This window comes from Rhea americana, unplaced genomic scaffold, assembly GCF_003343005.1.
Source record: "Rhea americana isolate MKP2758 unplaced genomic scaffold, rheAme1 scaffold_256, whole genome shotgun sequence".
NCBI lineage: Eukaryota > Metazoa > Chordata > Aves > Rheiformes > Rheidae > Rhea > Rhea americana.
In genome coordinates, this window is record NW_028186375.1 from 909,922 (window position 1) to 923,282 (window position 13,361).

Below are 13,361 nucleotides of genomic sequence, written 5' to 3' on the forward strand. Positions count from 1 at the left end.
AAAAGAAAAAAAAAAAAAAAATCTTTTAAGTAGCTCTTTCCAGGTATGTGGGAAAGGGGAAAGTCAAATTTTACTGTCTTGAGAAGAAGACTGATGCAATTATACTTGCGTGTTTCTGAATGTGTTTTCTTCCAATGATGCCTCACCTATCATCCTTTCAGTCTTGGCTATTAGAAGCCTAACAATCAGAAACATCAAAGCTGAATGAAGGACTGTCTCCACTTTGRTTGTGGAGTATCTTATTTGGCCTATCCTTGTAAATAGAGCTCTGTAGTGATAGCACTGAACTGCTTATTAGAAAGCACTTCTCTTGTGAAGCTTTTGTAAAACATAGGGTATGCTATGGCTCTTACACTTTCAAATGTTTAACAAGCTCCACAGTCATGCCTGGATCACAGTGGTCATTGGATGATGGATGTTTTAAAGGTGGCAAATCCACTTTGAGGGAGAATTTGCTGTGTCTGCAGAAATTAGGATTCATCTTAAAGATTTTTTTCTCAGCCTTCCTGTAAATTTATCTTATCAGCCTCTCCTGCCAATTCCAGAGCTGGTAGTGTATGGAGGATATGAAGCTGAACCTTTTACTTGTTGCGGTAGCTTGATACACAGCAAAAACCTTCTTCCCTGGAAGCTGTACATATAACAATGGACCTTTGTTTGCTTGGCCCTTAAAAGAATTACAGTTCTTCTCATTAGGCACCGCACAGTAGTGCAAGGGATTAGGTCATTTCCTTCCCTCCTCCTCTTCCTGCAGATTACTTGATTAACATTTCTATTGTATACACTAATTAGCATGTTCTTGGCTTCAGGCTGCTTTCCCCCATTTATAATCTCCTTAAAACACTGTAGTATGTCTTTAACTATGTAAGATGGGAACTCCTTGCACAGTGATTGCATGTGACATAACACAATGAAAGATTAATTAGAGAGTGGGGTTGCCCAGTCAGCAATCTTCCCTTTTCCCCCCCATGCACCTTTTATTAGATTCATGAGGACCCTGTAACAGACTTAATACTTTCAAGAGCATGAAATGTTTGTCTGCTTTTGATATTGCTGTCTTTGAGCAGAGTTCAACCACTGATTCAGTGGTAATGGAGTTAAGGTGGTGTATAGAGCATACGCGGGCTATGGATTGAAAAATGTAGATGGCTTTTTTCACGAACTGGGTATATGCAGCATTCAGTATTGAATGCTTCCCCTTTGGGCCATTACAGATCCTACTCTTCCAGTTTTCTTGCCCTCTTTTCTGTGTTTCCTTCAGTCTCTTTTTCTCAGTCTCTTGTGTACAATAACTTCACGTGCTTATTCTGTGTAGGATTTTTTTACTCCATTCCCTGCCTGGTTTATTAAACATGTCTTTGCTAATTTCAAGATTTCCATCTTGGCCTTTAGCATTAATATACTGATCAGTTTAATGCTAGGATGAAGAGTTTGGTACTCAGACTTCTTAGGAATCTGTACTTTAGAGCACCTACCTGCAAGGCTGTCCTTTAGTTGACATGACTAGAAGTGCGTTCCTCTCAAGCTCATTTTGAATGTCATGTGAAATCATGTAATTATATCAAACTGTACAGCATCTGCTTGTGAGTCAGATATAAAGGGGTGTATCATCRTGTTCTTTCTTTAACAATTTCAAGGAAGGAACCTCCCCTGCAGTTAAGCATTGCTTCGTGAAATTAGCAGTGATATCTTGGGCTACACATTCAAGTGTTTCGGAGTCTGACGTGGTCGGCAGCATCTCTGCTCAGGGTACAGTTGAGCACCTGGCTGGTGACAGCACACTTGAGGCCCTTGYTTCTAATGTCCAACCTGGAGCACAGTTCTTGTGTGGGCCTTGCAGGTGGAGTGGAAATCATTAAACCTTTCCTTTGAAATTAAAGGACAACAAAGTTGGCATGAGAACAGATGACTAGAACATGGCTGCGAATAAGCATAAGCTGGAAAACAGTGTTCAGCCCCTCAGTAGGGTGAGATTCCAAAACGGCCACTTAACAATGCAACTGCRGCAAAATAAACCCAAATAAACCCTACTTTAAGATGGGGCATGATCAGCTATGAAAAGGGAATTACATGGTATAGGATAAATGCGTCTGCAGCAAATCCTGCTGCTCCAGCTAGAGTGCTGCAAGAACCTAAGTTATCTTGGGGTATTTTGACCCTGTAACTGCCTCTGTGATTGCAATGTAAAACTATCTACAGGTGTATTAATCTGGGCTCTGAATAGTGCCTGAAACATGTATATACAATAAAAATAAATGAGCTATTAAAAGCAAATTAATCCAAATCCTGCTTTTCAGACTGAACATTCTCAAAATGATACAGTTCAAGTAATATAATTTGTGTGACAAAAATAATTCGACTTAACAGCGTTCATATCAATGTAACTTTATCACTATAACTTACTCCAGTATAGAGCAATTTTTTTATCTGTGTGATCATATCTGTTTTAAGTGATACTTATGCAGTCCTGGTTCTAAAAACCACTCTTAGCCTTGACTGAAACAGAATGAAAACTATAAACCCTTTGTAGGTAGGGCTAAGAAGAAAAATATTTGAGGGTGATGGGGAAAATGAGATGAGACCACACTTCCAGCACCGTGAAAGGTGGCATTTTAAGGTTCTAATAGTTATCAGTGGATAAACTAGCTTTATGTGCTAGTATACAGTGAGGTAGTTGATTGTGGCAGGGAGGAGAGCTAAACTTTAATCTTCATGTGGCTTGATGAGTTTCCAGCTTTAATGATGTAACTGATTCAGGAGGTTCTTGTCTTCTCAATTGTATTGGCACAGCTGACTTGCAGAATAACCCCACAAATGCCTAGAAAGGAAGATGATTTGGGTTAAAATAGTTGAGGTCTGAGGGAAAGGGTTGAGGTAGGAAGGTGGTTTGGTTTGGTTTTATCAGTTCAGTGATCTCTCTCCTATGAGAATGACCATCCTATTTAGAATCTGTATTCAGCAGTGTGTCATCTGTGGCAAGAAGCAGAAGCCCAGAGAAGAGCAGAATAAAGAACATGCATGTATTGATGCTTCTCCAAAGCTCTTCCCAGTATTCAGCAGTTTGTGGCTCAGTGACTTCTGAAACAAAAGTGGTATTTTTGTGCTTAGTAGTATTTAATAGAAAATAGTGCAATGCCTTTGAGCCTATGTTCATTTTTATTTTTCAGAATACCCTATAGTTTACTTTTCCTTGCATGGGACAGGACAGGTTCATGTAACAGCACAACCTCACAGTATAGCTTGGAAGAGATTAACATTGGTGTACAGATTGAGAAGAGAGGAAAATACATGTTTTAACCTTGTCCTTAGCAATGCAGCTTGGTTTGTGGATTTGCAATTTATGCTATAGTAAGCATTATGAACAAAAAAGTTTGAGAGTACTAGCTTTGCGTGGTGCTGTGTAATGCACCTCCCCTCCCTCCTTATGTTCGACTGGTACAACTGTTTGCATAGCTGTGCTGTGAGCTGAACAGGGAAGCAGATCCAGCTAAAAAATAACTGAGCGGATAAACCAACTCGTAGAATGTGGATGCCTTCACCGTGAACTAGATCAAGAAAACCTATCTGTGCAGTTGTGCTTGCAGAATTGAGGTGGTGAGCCACAGTTCATAGAAATATGAACTGTATTTGCTGCACAGAAAAAAGCAGCAGAAGTGGCAGCAGTACAGTCAGCTGTAGAACTTGGTTATGTCAAATTGCAGCCTGAATATGCCTCGTTTGAGCCAGGGTAACTGTGTGTGCCTCCTTGGCCCGCCACAGGTATGATGTAAAACTTGGTGAGAAGGCTAAACTATTGTGTTATAACCTGTTTGCTGCAGCCTGAGAGGGTTTGTGTGATCAGTTCTATCAGGCTGTAACTCAGAAGATGTGGTAACTTGATCACTGTTTTATGACTCATGCATTTAAATGATCCAACCCACTGGCTTGGTACAGTGATTTCAGTTTTAGTGGAACAAGATGAGCTCAGTCTGACCTGGCACGTGCAGATTTGTCCGTCTTTCTACGTGTGCATCCTATAGGAACAAACAGTTATGAAATCACTGGCCATGGGAGGCCAGTGGCTGAAAGTAGCTACACACAGGTGGCAACTGCAGGTGTTTTTGATTGTGTCAAGTTGTATAGTCTTAGTCAAAACAGGGCTGCCAATGCCTGAAATTTTTGCTGTTTTAATTCTTACTGTATTAAGAAATCACTTTTTGTGGGGGAGGTGAGGAAAGCTAGCTGGGCTAATAAGTGATAATTAAAAAAAATAGTATAGCGTGCATGGGTACAGTTATGTAAGACAAGCAGAGAAGGAAATAGAACAGYGTTTCTCTGCGAACCTAATCCAGAGAACTGCTGGGGAATTGGGCTGTAGAATACAATTTAACACACCCTCTACTTCCTTTTTTCCATTTTGGGGCCTGAGATTGATGAATTTATGGGATGGTAAGCAGGATGCAAGCTCTGACTTCAGCCAATGGTGTGCTGCGTGGTGCTGTTTACCTAGCTTAAGTAAGGCAGAGCCAGCCCCTGTTTAGTCAGACTGCATTACCAACTGCTTAAGTAAAAGCACACACAGCAGAGGCGCTCAGTCTGGCAGTTGCTGGGTTTTAAAAGAGTTAGGGGATTTCGTGTGGTTTTTGAGCAAGACCAAAGGTTTGTTTCTTCTCTGCTGTGTAGAAGTATTGAAAGCACAGAAGGATACTGGTAAGTGCCTGTATGCCATCTATTTTTGTTGTTGTTCGAATGTGTTGCTGCTCTTTTTTTTTTTTTTTTTTTTAATAAAAGCCTCTTCCATTGCAGTATTTTTTTTCAGTGAGAAGTTGGTAGTCTCAATGTGAAATGTGAGAACAGGCAATATGCTTGCTGCCCTCCCACCTGAACTAGGAAGTCATTCAGTGTGTGTATTTTACTGAGTGCTTGTGTTCTGTAACAAGTGTCAGTTGCTTCTTATTTTTAGGGTGCAGAGCAAGGTGCCCTGAAACCGTTAACTTTAATGAAGTCATACCAAGGAAAATTTCTCACAAAGCTGTTAAATATTTGTGCTCTCCAGACCAAGAATGAATTAAATATAGCTGGTCTTTTTGCAAGAAGATATGCTATGTTACAGGCTTTATTCTGATTAAAAACACTTATTGAGTAGATAATAATCTGGTACATAAACTGCCTTGTCGGGAAGTCAGAAGCTCAGAAAAAGCTAAACTGATATTCAGGTTTGTAGAACAGGAAGTCATTGTGTTTTTGTGCAAGGATGGGTTTTTTTGCTATATATTCTAGTTCAGGTGCATCATACAGCAGATCTCGCTGTGCTTAGTCATCAAAGCATAAAAAACTCCCATCTATTTGCTAAATTGTCCTTTTCAAAATAGAATGTCTGTATTTTGGCATGAGCTCCTAATCAATATATATGTGGAAGTTGTGCTTCTGTCATTGACTTGAAATGAAAGTAGGGACTGCTTGTTTTTAGGGTAACATTGTGTAGTTTGTCTGAAGGCAGTAAAGTCCCTAATAATGTTAAAGGACTCTGCGAAGTTCACTGTGTCAGGAAAATTAGTCCTTATTTCTACTACTTGGTACAAATATACAAAGGTTTTTAGCTTTCCTGTTGCTGCTTTTGTAACACACTATCAGGATTTAGGTAGGTAGAGTTATGATTAATGAACACATGGCATTACCCTTTCAGCACACCTCATGTCATTTTATGGCTTCATAGTTACAGCATGTATAAATAATCTTCACTTGAAAATTTGAGTAATAAAAACTATCCTTGTTCAACATGGTTTGAAGCAACAGTCAAGGCACAAGTTTGACCAAAAACTTGTGCAGAAAGCTGCAAATTAAGCTTCCTAAGTAACTCACATGAATAGCTTTCACAAGCCTCGTATCTCAGCTGATTCAGCAAGTATAGCTTTCATTTGGCCCTGGTGCTGCAGAAGTAGCCAACTGATAAGCTTTGTGTTATGTGAGGTTATGTTCTGTCACAGGCTTATCTGAAAGCTGACTTGGTGGGCATGGGCATTAAGGAGATGTAAACTGCATGCAAATGTAGCAGATTGTAACTGGTGAAGAGGTTTTTTTCTCAGCTAATTAAGATTATAGATAATATTGCAGTGACAGCTTTAAAATAGCCACCTTGTGCTAAAAGACAAATGTTTTCAGCTTCCCCCACACAGTCTGAATTACATCATTTATAATCTGTAGGAGGATATCGTGGTTTCCTCAGGGGAGGATCAGCTGTTACTTTTCATAACTGAAGAAAAATGCTGGATTTTTTCAAGAGCGTATTTTCAGAATTGATTTTTGTCAATCTGTTAAAATGGATCATTATGTTACGTAACTGCTTCCCTTTAGCTTTAATATGCTTAGCCACCTTCTGATCTCATCAACGGCAATTGAGAATAACACTACTAAAGTTTGGAGGACCCTGAACTGAATCTGGCCCAGGTACTTAGGTGATTTTTTCCATTTTCATGGAAGGAATGGTATTTTTGAGTACTGTCAGCATGTACAGATTTTCATACATAAACCTATAATAGAAGCCTTGGTCTGAAAGGTTTGCCCTGTTCATTGGMTGAAGGTATCTGTCTTCATGGCACGGTTCCCAAGTTTCATAAAATTGCTGAGAACTGTTCTGATTCACTTTATTCAAATGAAACTTGAAGTGGAACACTGAACGCCAGCCCAAATGAAAGTGTGGTTTCTGAGACTGGAGAAAGTTAGCTGGAGTCTTGGAGCAAAGCAGTAGGCTCTTGTGTCTCAAGTTACACACCTTTGAACAGTCCGCAGACAAAGTGCCCTTTTCATGCTGTGACTCTTGCACGCCACATTCCCAAGATTGCTAACTACTAGTGGCAGGTGTCCTTAGCAAAAAGATGCTTCATTTTGTTTCCCTTCTGTTAGGGATTTTAGAGATGTTTTCAAGGCGCAGAAGCAGACAGTTCTGCTTACATTGTTTAATGTTTGGTGTCCTATGCAGGAAAGACTGTTTGCCTGGTTCAGAGTTTGGCCTTGTGGGGGTTGTAGTTTTCTGTGTCAACCCCCCCAGTTTAAAGATATGAAAACACTGAAAAATAAAATGCAATTTGTTTGTATATAGTGGATGACTAAGCTTATTTAGATTTYAAAGAAAAGGTCAAGTGTTACAAACTAAGGAAAGAATAATCCATACAAAGGCAAAAGGCTGGGCTGCTCTTCCGTGCTCCAAGACCTGTTTTGTATCATTTTAGGTACTAAAGAAACTTCCCTAGACAGGAGGGGAAAATGAATGATCCTTCCTTAGGAAGGTAAACTAGCTCTACTGATACAAACTGACAGTACAATCTGAATATTTAACAGCTGCATCATTACACCTTCTGTATACATCTGCTGAGAAGGATGCAAGCTATAGACAGAATCTGCCTTAATCTCACAGGTGGAATATAAAACCTGCAGAGCCTAAAGCTCCAGGTATGGTTATGAAGGGTGAACATGAGCTGTTTGCTAATTGAAAACTGAGAAAAATATGAGAACTATGGCTGGTAAATCACAGAAGACTATTGTGTGTTTGTATGCTCTTTTACTCAGATGAAAGGGAACCTAGGAGAAAGTCTGCTATTGCTGAATGACTTTCCAATGGCTATTTAAGCATCATATAGTAAGGAGATGATTTCCAAATCTTTGTCTCTGCTTTCAAAAACAGTGATGTAAGGAGTTAATTTCTGACATCAGTGTAGATCAGCAGTAATGTTATCTGTATCAATGCAGTGACATTAATATGAAATATGAGCAAATCTATGTACAAAACAGTCATTCTGGTGAAGCACAGCATCCTACAAAGATACTGGTGTTTCAAGACTAAGGAAGAATACCTTTCCATGAGTGGTTCATACACGGTGGTCTGCCTGCCAAAATGTGCTACCACAGTCACGTTATTTCAAATGTGTCTAGTGCTGTAAACTCCCATGCTCCTACCTTCCGACTGTGTCTGTCCGATCTGGCAACTTGGACTTGAGGGACTCCTTATCAAGCAAGAAGGCTGTCTCTTGGGAATGACTTTGTTTTTTACTTCCCTCTGACTGCTTATCATCTCTTCCTTCTTCTAGACTTGCAAATATTTTCAGCTTGAGAGATGAGTATTCCACGAGGCTGCTTTGTCTCTCAGTTACTTTAGCTTTGATGTTCCAGTCCTTTAAATTGGGAAATCAGATTTTTTTTTTTTGAAGAGGCAAGACATAGCCATAGAAGAGGAAACACATACTGAAATACTGCACATGCATTAAGAAGACTTTGGTTTCTGATCTTGCAGTTAGAAGATTGCCTAGTAAAAGTTGGTTGGATTACTGAGGAGCTTAAGTGTGTGAATGGAGACTGGCGAACTTGGGTCCCTGTTGTGTTTAGTCAGGTAATCGCACTATTGAATGTGAATTCTTTGTACATGATCAAAGAACAGTTTAGGCTTTTGCATTCAAGTACAGCTTTAGTTTGTAACAACACGCAACTCTGTGGAGGAGAGGGATAACATTTTGTTTCTTTAACACTAATGAAGTTGCTCTTCATTTGTCTCTGACTAAGAATGTGCTTAAGGTACGTATTTAACAGTTCTTTGGATTTGTTCCTTAAAAATGTCTTGAGTTCCTAAAATGAATTATAGGCCTAGAATAATTTAGACTGAGAGGGAATCTCGGAGGTCTTCTGGTCTCGCCCTGCACTGAAAGCCTGGCTGCCTTAGATCGGGTTGTTCATGGCCGTGTTCAGGCAAGGTTTGAGCACCTCCAAGGATAGGGATCCCACAGCCTCTTTGAATTCTGCTTTCCTAATGGCTAAACAGAATTTTCTGTGTTGTAGCTTGTCTGTTACCTCTTGTCCTGTCACTCCATACTTCTGACAAGAGTCAGCATCTGTGTTGTCTGTACCCTCCCTGACTTAATACAGAATTACTAAGTGAAGGAGCTGGATATGAAAACTGCAAGGGTTGTAAATAGAGAACTGCAAATAGCAAATTGTGTTTTTTTTTAAAAAAAAGTAGAGAAACTGTCCTATGCTTTATTTCTATAAACCAAAACACCCCCGAACCCTAAAATATGCAGATAGGGAATATACAAAAGATAGTAAAAATGGAAAAATGTACTTTTCTTTGCATTTGAATCAGTGTATCTTTAATTTACTCATTGACAGAGGACTTCTTTTTATACTGTGGAAGTGTTTTTAATGCAGTATTTTAGAAAAGGGCTAGTCTGGCGCTAGCTACAGTTGCTAACAGCCTATAATGCTGGCTCTGTGTTTAGAAAATGATGGTAATTTATTACAAAGAGACTTTTATTCTAGTATTTTTAGCTCACAGCAGAGTGTTTAATGAATCTCTGCTTGAGCTCATTGAATTTAACGTTTCCCTTCCCCCTACACCATTTTAACCATTAAGATACTGCTATTCTAGTTGCATTTTTGAAAGCTGCACTTAGTCTGCTAAATAGCTAACTTATTAGTTAGCTGGGTCTTGTGCCCCCGTGTGAACAAGATCTAAATACTCTTCATAGAAGCCACTAGAGRTTAATCATAAATGCTATCTCATGATCAGAAAAGACAGTTGAATGATTGAGAACAAATGGTAAGCTCAAGCTTATGGTTCAGAAACAACCAAACCTCAATATATCTCTGGGTACTCCACTGAAAATGGCATGTTCAGCAAAAGTGTACAGACCTTTAAGCTTCACTTGAATCTACTCTGAAGCATGCAAACATTGTTTTCCTGTGCCCAAAGACTTAAAGCTTCAGGTAGTGAATGAAGACAAATAGGTCAGATCCTGATGTTGAACTGGACATGAKCTAACTTAAATCACTAAGTAACTAAAAGCATGTCAGATCTGCAGTGCTCAATGAGTATTAGTCCTTTTGTTACTACATGCTGTAACAACATGTGGTTTGCTAGCTCTTCCCAGAAAATAGTGTCTCCAGATCTGGAGACTAGTTTTCATATGTGACAGGAGAGAGGCCAGTGATGCATATGGCTGTTCCTCCCTCTTTGAAGGTAATAAGAAATGTGACTTGCTTTCTGCTGTGACTTAAGAGACTATTTAAGAAGAAGAAAAAAGGCTTGTAAGAAACTTGTGTTGCCCTTTCTAAATGAATTTAAAACTTTTCTTAGTTTAGATGTCATCTGTTTCCATTCCCTCAGTTATGCAGTTATGCATGACAGTACTGTTACCTTCCATGATTTTTCTCTTGGCTCCAAAGGAACCAGTTTTCAGAGTGACAAGGTATTACTTGTTCATGTTCTCTTCCTATTCTAGCTTCTTATTTTGCAATTGAAGGATGCTAATTGGTACCCATCATAGTGTGTGTTAACTGCAGGCAGTTGTGCTCACTGAACAGTACCTTTACCAAATGATCCAGTAGTGGCTTTCAAAAACTATTCTGTTTGCAAGTTCCTTTACTCTCCAAAGCTGTTGACTTCTGTAGTGCAAGACTATGCACAGATAGGGTTTTTCATGCTTTTGTCTCTTTTTCCAACTAGGCAGGAGAGAGCTTGAGGTGAAAACTTTGTCTGCTGCTACAAGTTAGGAAGAATGTAGGACAAGGTTGGGATCCCGTAATTAACACCTTATTCCTCATCAATGGCGAAAAGAGCCTTGAAGGAGTTTTAGAGCAGTCTGCGTTGTTCAGAGCGTACTTCAATGAAGCCTAATCCAGCTGTGGCCTGAGATGCTGYTACGAAATTAATGGTCATGACAAGAAGCTAACTTGCACATATTTTGTTCAAGCAGTCAGTGGCTTAGTTGTCTGTTGGCCTTACAGTGCCAGGTTCGGTCTTTTTTAACTTAATTAGCCTTTCCAAACTCAGAGTTTTCAGTAGTTCTAAAAATAAAAACGTACTATGTGGACAGATCTTTTTCTATACCAATAACAGAAGACCCATTGTGTAACTTGGTGCATCTTTCCTGACATCTCAGGAGGGTTTCCTCTTATATGTTCTTAAATATTTTTTTTTATCCAGCTTTTTTTCTCCAATTTAAGAGTGACGATGTTATCCTGTGGCTTGTTTAGGCTTTTCTTCAGTGGAAGAATGGAAGAAGATTTRGGTTTTATTGACTGGCATCAGATTTCAGTTGTACTAGTTTTTGGAACTGGAACGTCATTGGAACAATATGATGAGTATTTGTTATCTCTGAGAACAAAATGAGTCTTTGGGTATAATATGTCAAGCAGATCACATGTATATTAGCATATATGTTACACTTTTTTTTTAGGGACTGAATTTTTTTTATTGTGTTTGAGTTCAAGTTACAGATTCTTACTATTTGYGAGTATGGTGTATGCGGCTCAAAGGTTCTAGGGCATAAAAAAACAAAATTCAAACATTCAAGTCATGCTTTTGAGGGTGAAACAAATTTTGCTAGTAATGATAGCTCTGGATTTCTTATTCTTGAACCGTCCTTGGGTTAAATAACAAGTGGTTTTCCATCATTTATGCTGGCCTCAAAATAAAGTTGGCTGGATTTCTTTAACTGTGAAACAACAAAAAAGTATTACAGAGGAGTTGAGCATTAGCAGTCAGACACTTTTTCCTTGGATTAAGATTTTTTTTCTAGTTAACTATTTGCACTGCTGAAGTGTGTTACATGAGTCTATTGGCTTCTTTTTTGGTTTCTGTTCAGTCATGCTCTTCAAGAAGGCTACTAGCTGCCTGTTCAAGTGATTCATTAAAGGAGTGTCCTATAATTGCTTGTGTGTAATTACTCTTAATGAGACTTAGCTGACTCTGTGATTGGAGATATCTTTTTAGCTTTCCATGAAATTTATCCCCTGAGTGAACAGAGGGGAGGTTATGACAGACCTTTCTCCTACCAGTGGCAAAGATTAAGTTATTTTTTTAATGTTTGTCTTGCCATCTGCTTGATGTGAGTTGATTAGTTCTATTTCGAGCACTATTAGTTATGGTGCTCATATTCAAATCTCTTAACTTGTGATGGCATTTACTTGTCCTATGCTGTTTCCTACGGAGTAGTACTGTAGATCTTATAGCAGTTTTTCTTCTCATTTCTTAGGTGTCAAGTCAAAGGACAATCATTGTCTACGTTAGTAAAGAAATGTGAAGTGTAGCGTATGAAATGCGATGGCTAAGATTAATTTAGCTGTATGTGGAGAAGAGTGAAGTGAGGGGGAGGCTGCTGAGGAGATCTATATGCAAGTAGAAATAGATTAATTGGGGAGGAGATTAAAACATCTCTTTTTTTTTAAGGCGGTATGTAAGCAACTTGCACATTAATATATCTATATTAAGATATGTTTTGTGCTGGTACACAAACATACTTGCAAGAATGTTTTAAAACAAATCAAAACAAGAAATGCTTAGGTTAGTTGTGGAAAAATAGAAATTAATAATATATTTTTACAGTATATCCTTATGTTTATAGGCAGAGGAGATGTTGTTAAAGCACCAAATTTCCTTAAACACTCAAAGCTAGATGGTCTAGTATCACTGTCAGAATACTTTTTCTGTAGTTTTTTTTTGAAAGACACATACGTGGTTTCAGGGAATTGTTCCTGTGATGCTCCAAGAGTTGCCTTGCCAGGGAACAAAGAAGCCCCCAGATGACCAGAGCTAGGGGAGAACTGTCTGTGAACACAGGTAATGTCCTGGGGCTCTGTTTATCGGGTGGGACCATCTCTGCTTCGTGTTGTGTCTACTGACATGAGTAGGAGTTTCATTACCAAATTTTCATCTGACCAGTTTGCTTTAGATTTTCCAATTTAGAACTTTAAAGGGAAATTTTGCTGAACAATGTTAATAAGCTGGCCGTATATTAACGGACTTGGGGGCTGCTACTTTTTTAAAACCTTTCGCTCATGGACCACATGAGTTAATTTACTGCTACRTATAGGCCAGCAATCTAGAAATACTTTAGAGCAAACTATATCCATTTACACTCTTCTGCGATGTTGTTGCTATTCCTGAGCAACAAATGGGGACAATTGTACCAGTACAACGCATTTCTGTGCACCTGCCAAATGATAATTACGCTAAGGCTTGATTTAGCTGAACTGTCCAATGAAAATGTGCATGGCCTCCTGAGYAGTGGAGATATACTAGTGTAACTATCATGTAGACCCGCATACAGCCACTCCACGGTAGCGTGGTGCAGATGAGGCTTATTACTATGTACTTTACTTCTAACAGTGGGTCAGAATGCTGTTGTGGTAATGTTATGCATAAGTAGAACAAAAAAGATAGTCTTCAGTTAATTTACTATTTCAAGCAGTATGAAATATGCAGAACCCAAAATGGAGAGCAAAAGAGGAATTTTAGAAAACAATGAGATATGTAAGGCAAAAACATGCAGACTTTGGTTTAGCATCCCAGCTGTGTTCTGCAGGCATCACAGCAAGTCTGGAGGACAGTAACA

At 39.0% G+C, this 13,361-nt stretch overlaps 1 protein-coding gene across 3 annotated transcripts in view; it reads left to right on the plus strand.

Moving 5' to 3' along the window:
- PELI1 (pellino E3 ubiquitin protein ligase 1) overlaps positions 1–13,361 on the plus strand; it is a 47,018-nt gene that overhangs the window by 22,273 nt on the left and 11,384 nt on the right. Inside the window, exon 2 of one of the 3 annotated variants that reach the window (XM_085307274.1) lies at positions 12,492–12,586. The exons of the other annotated variants lie outside the window; for them this stretch is intronic. Coding sequence (XP_085163400.1) covers positions 12,550–12,586 — 37 coding nt within the window. The 5' untranslated portion in view covers positions 12,492–12,549. The remainder of the gene's footprint in view (positions 1–12,491; positions 12,587–13,361) is intronic. 3 annotated transcript variants of the gene reach the window in all.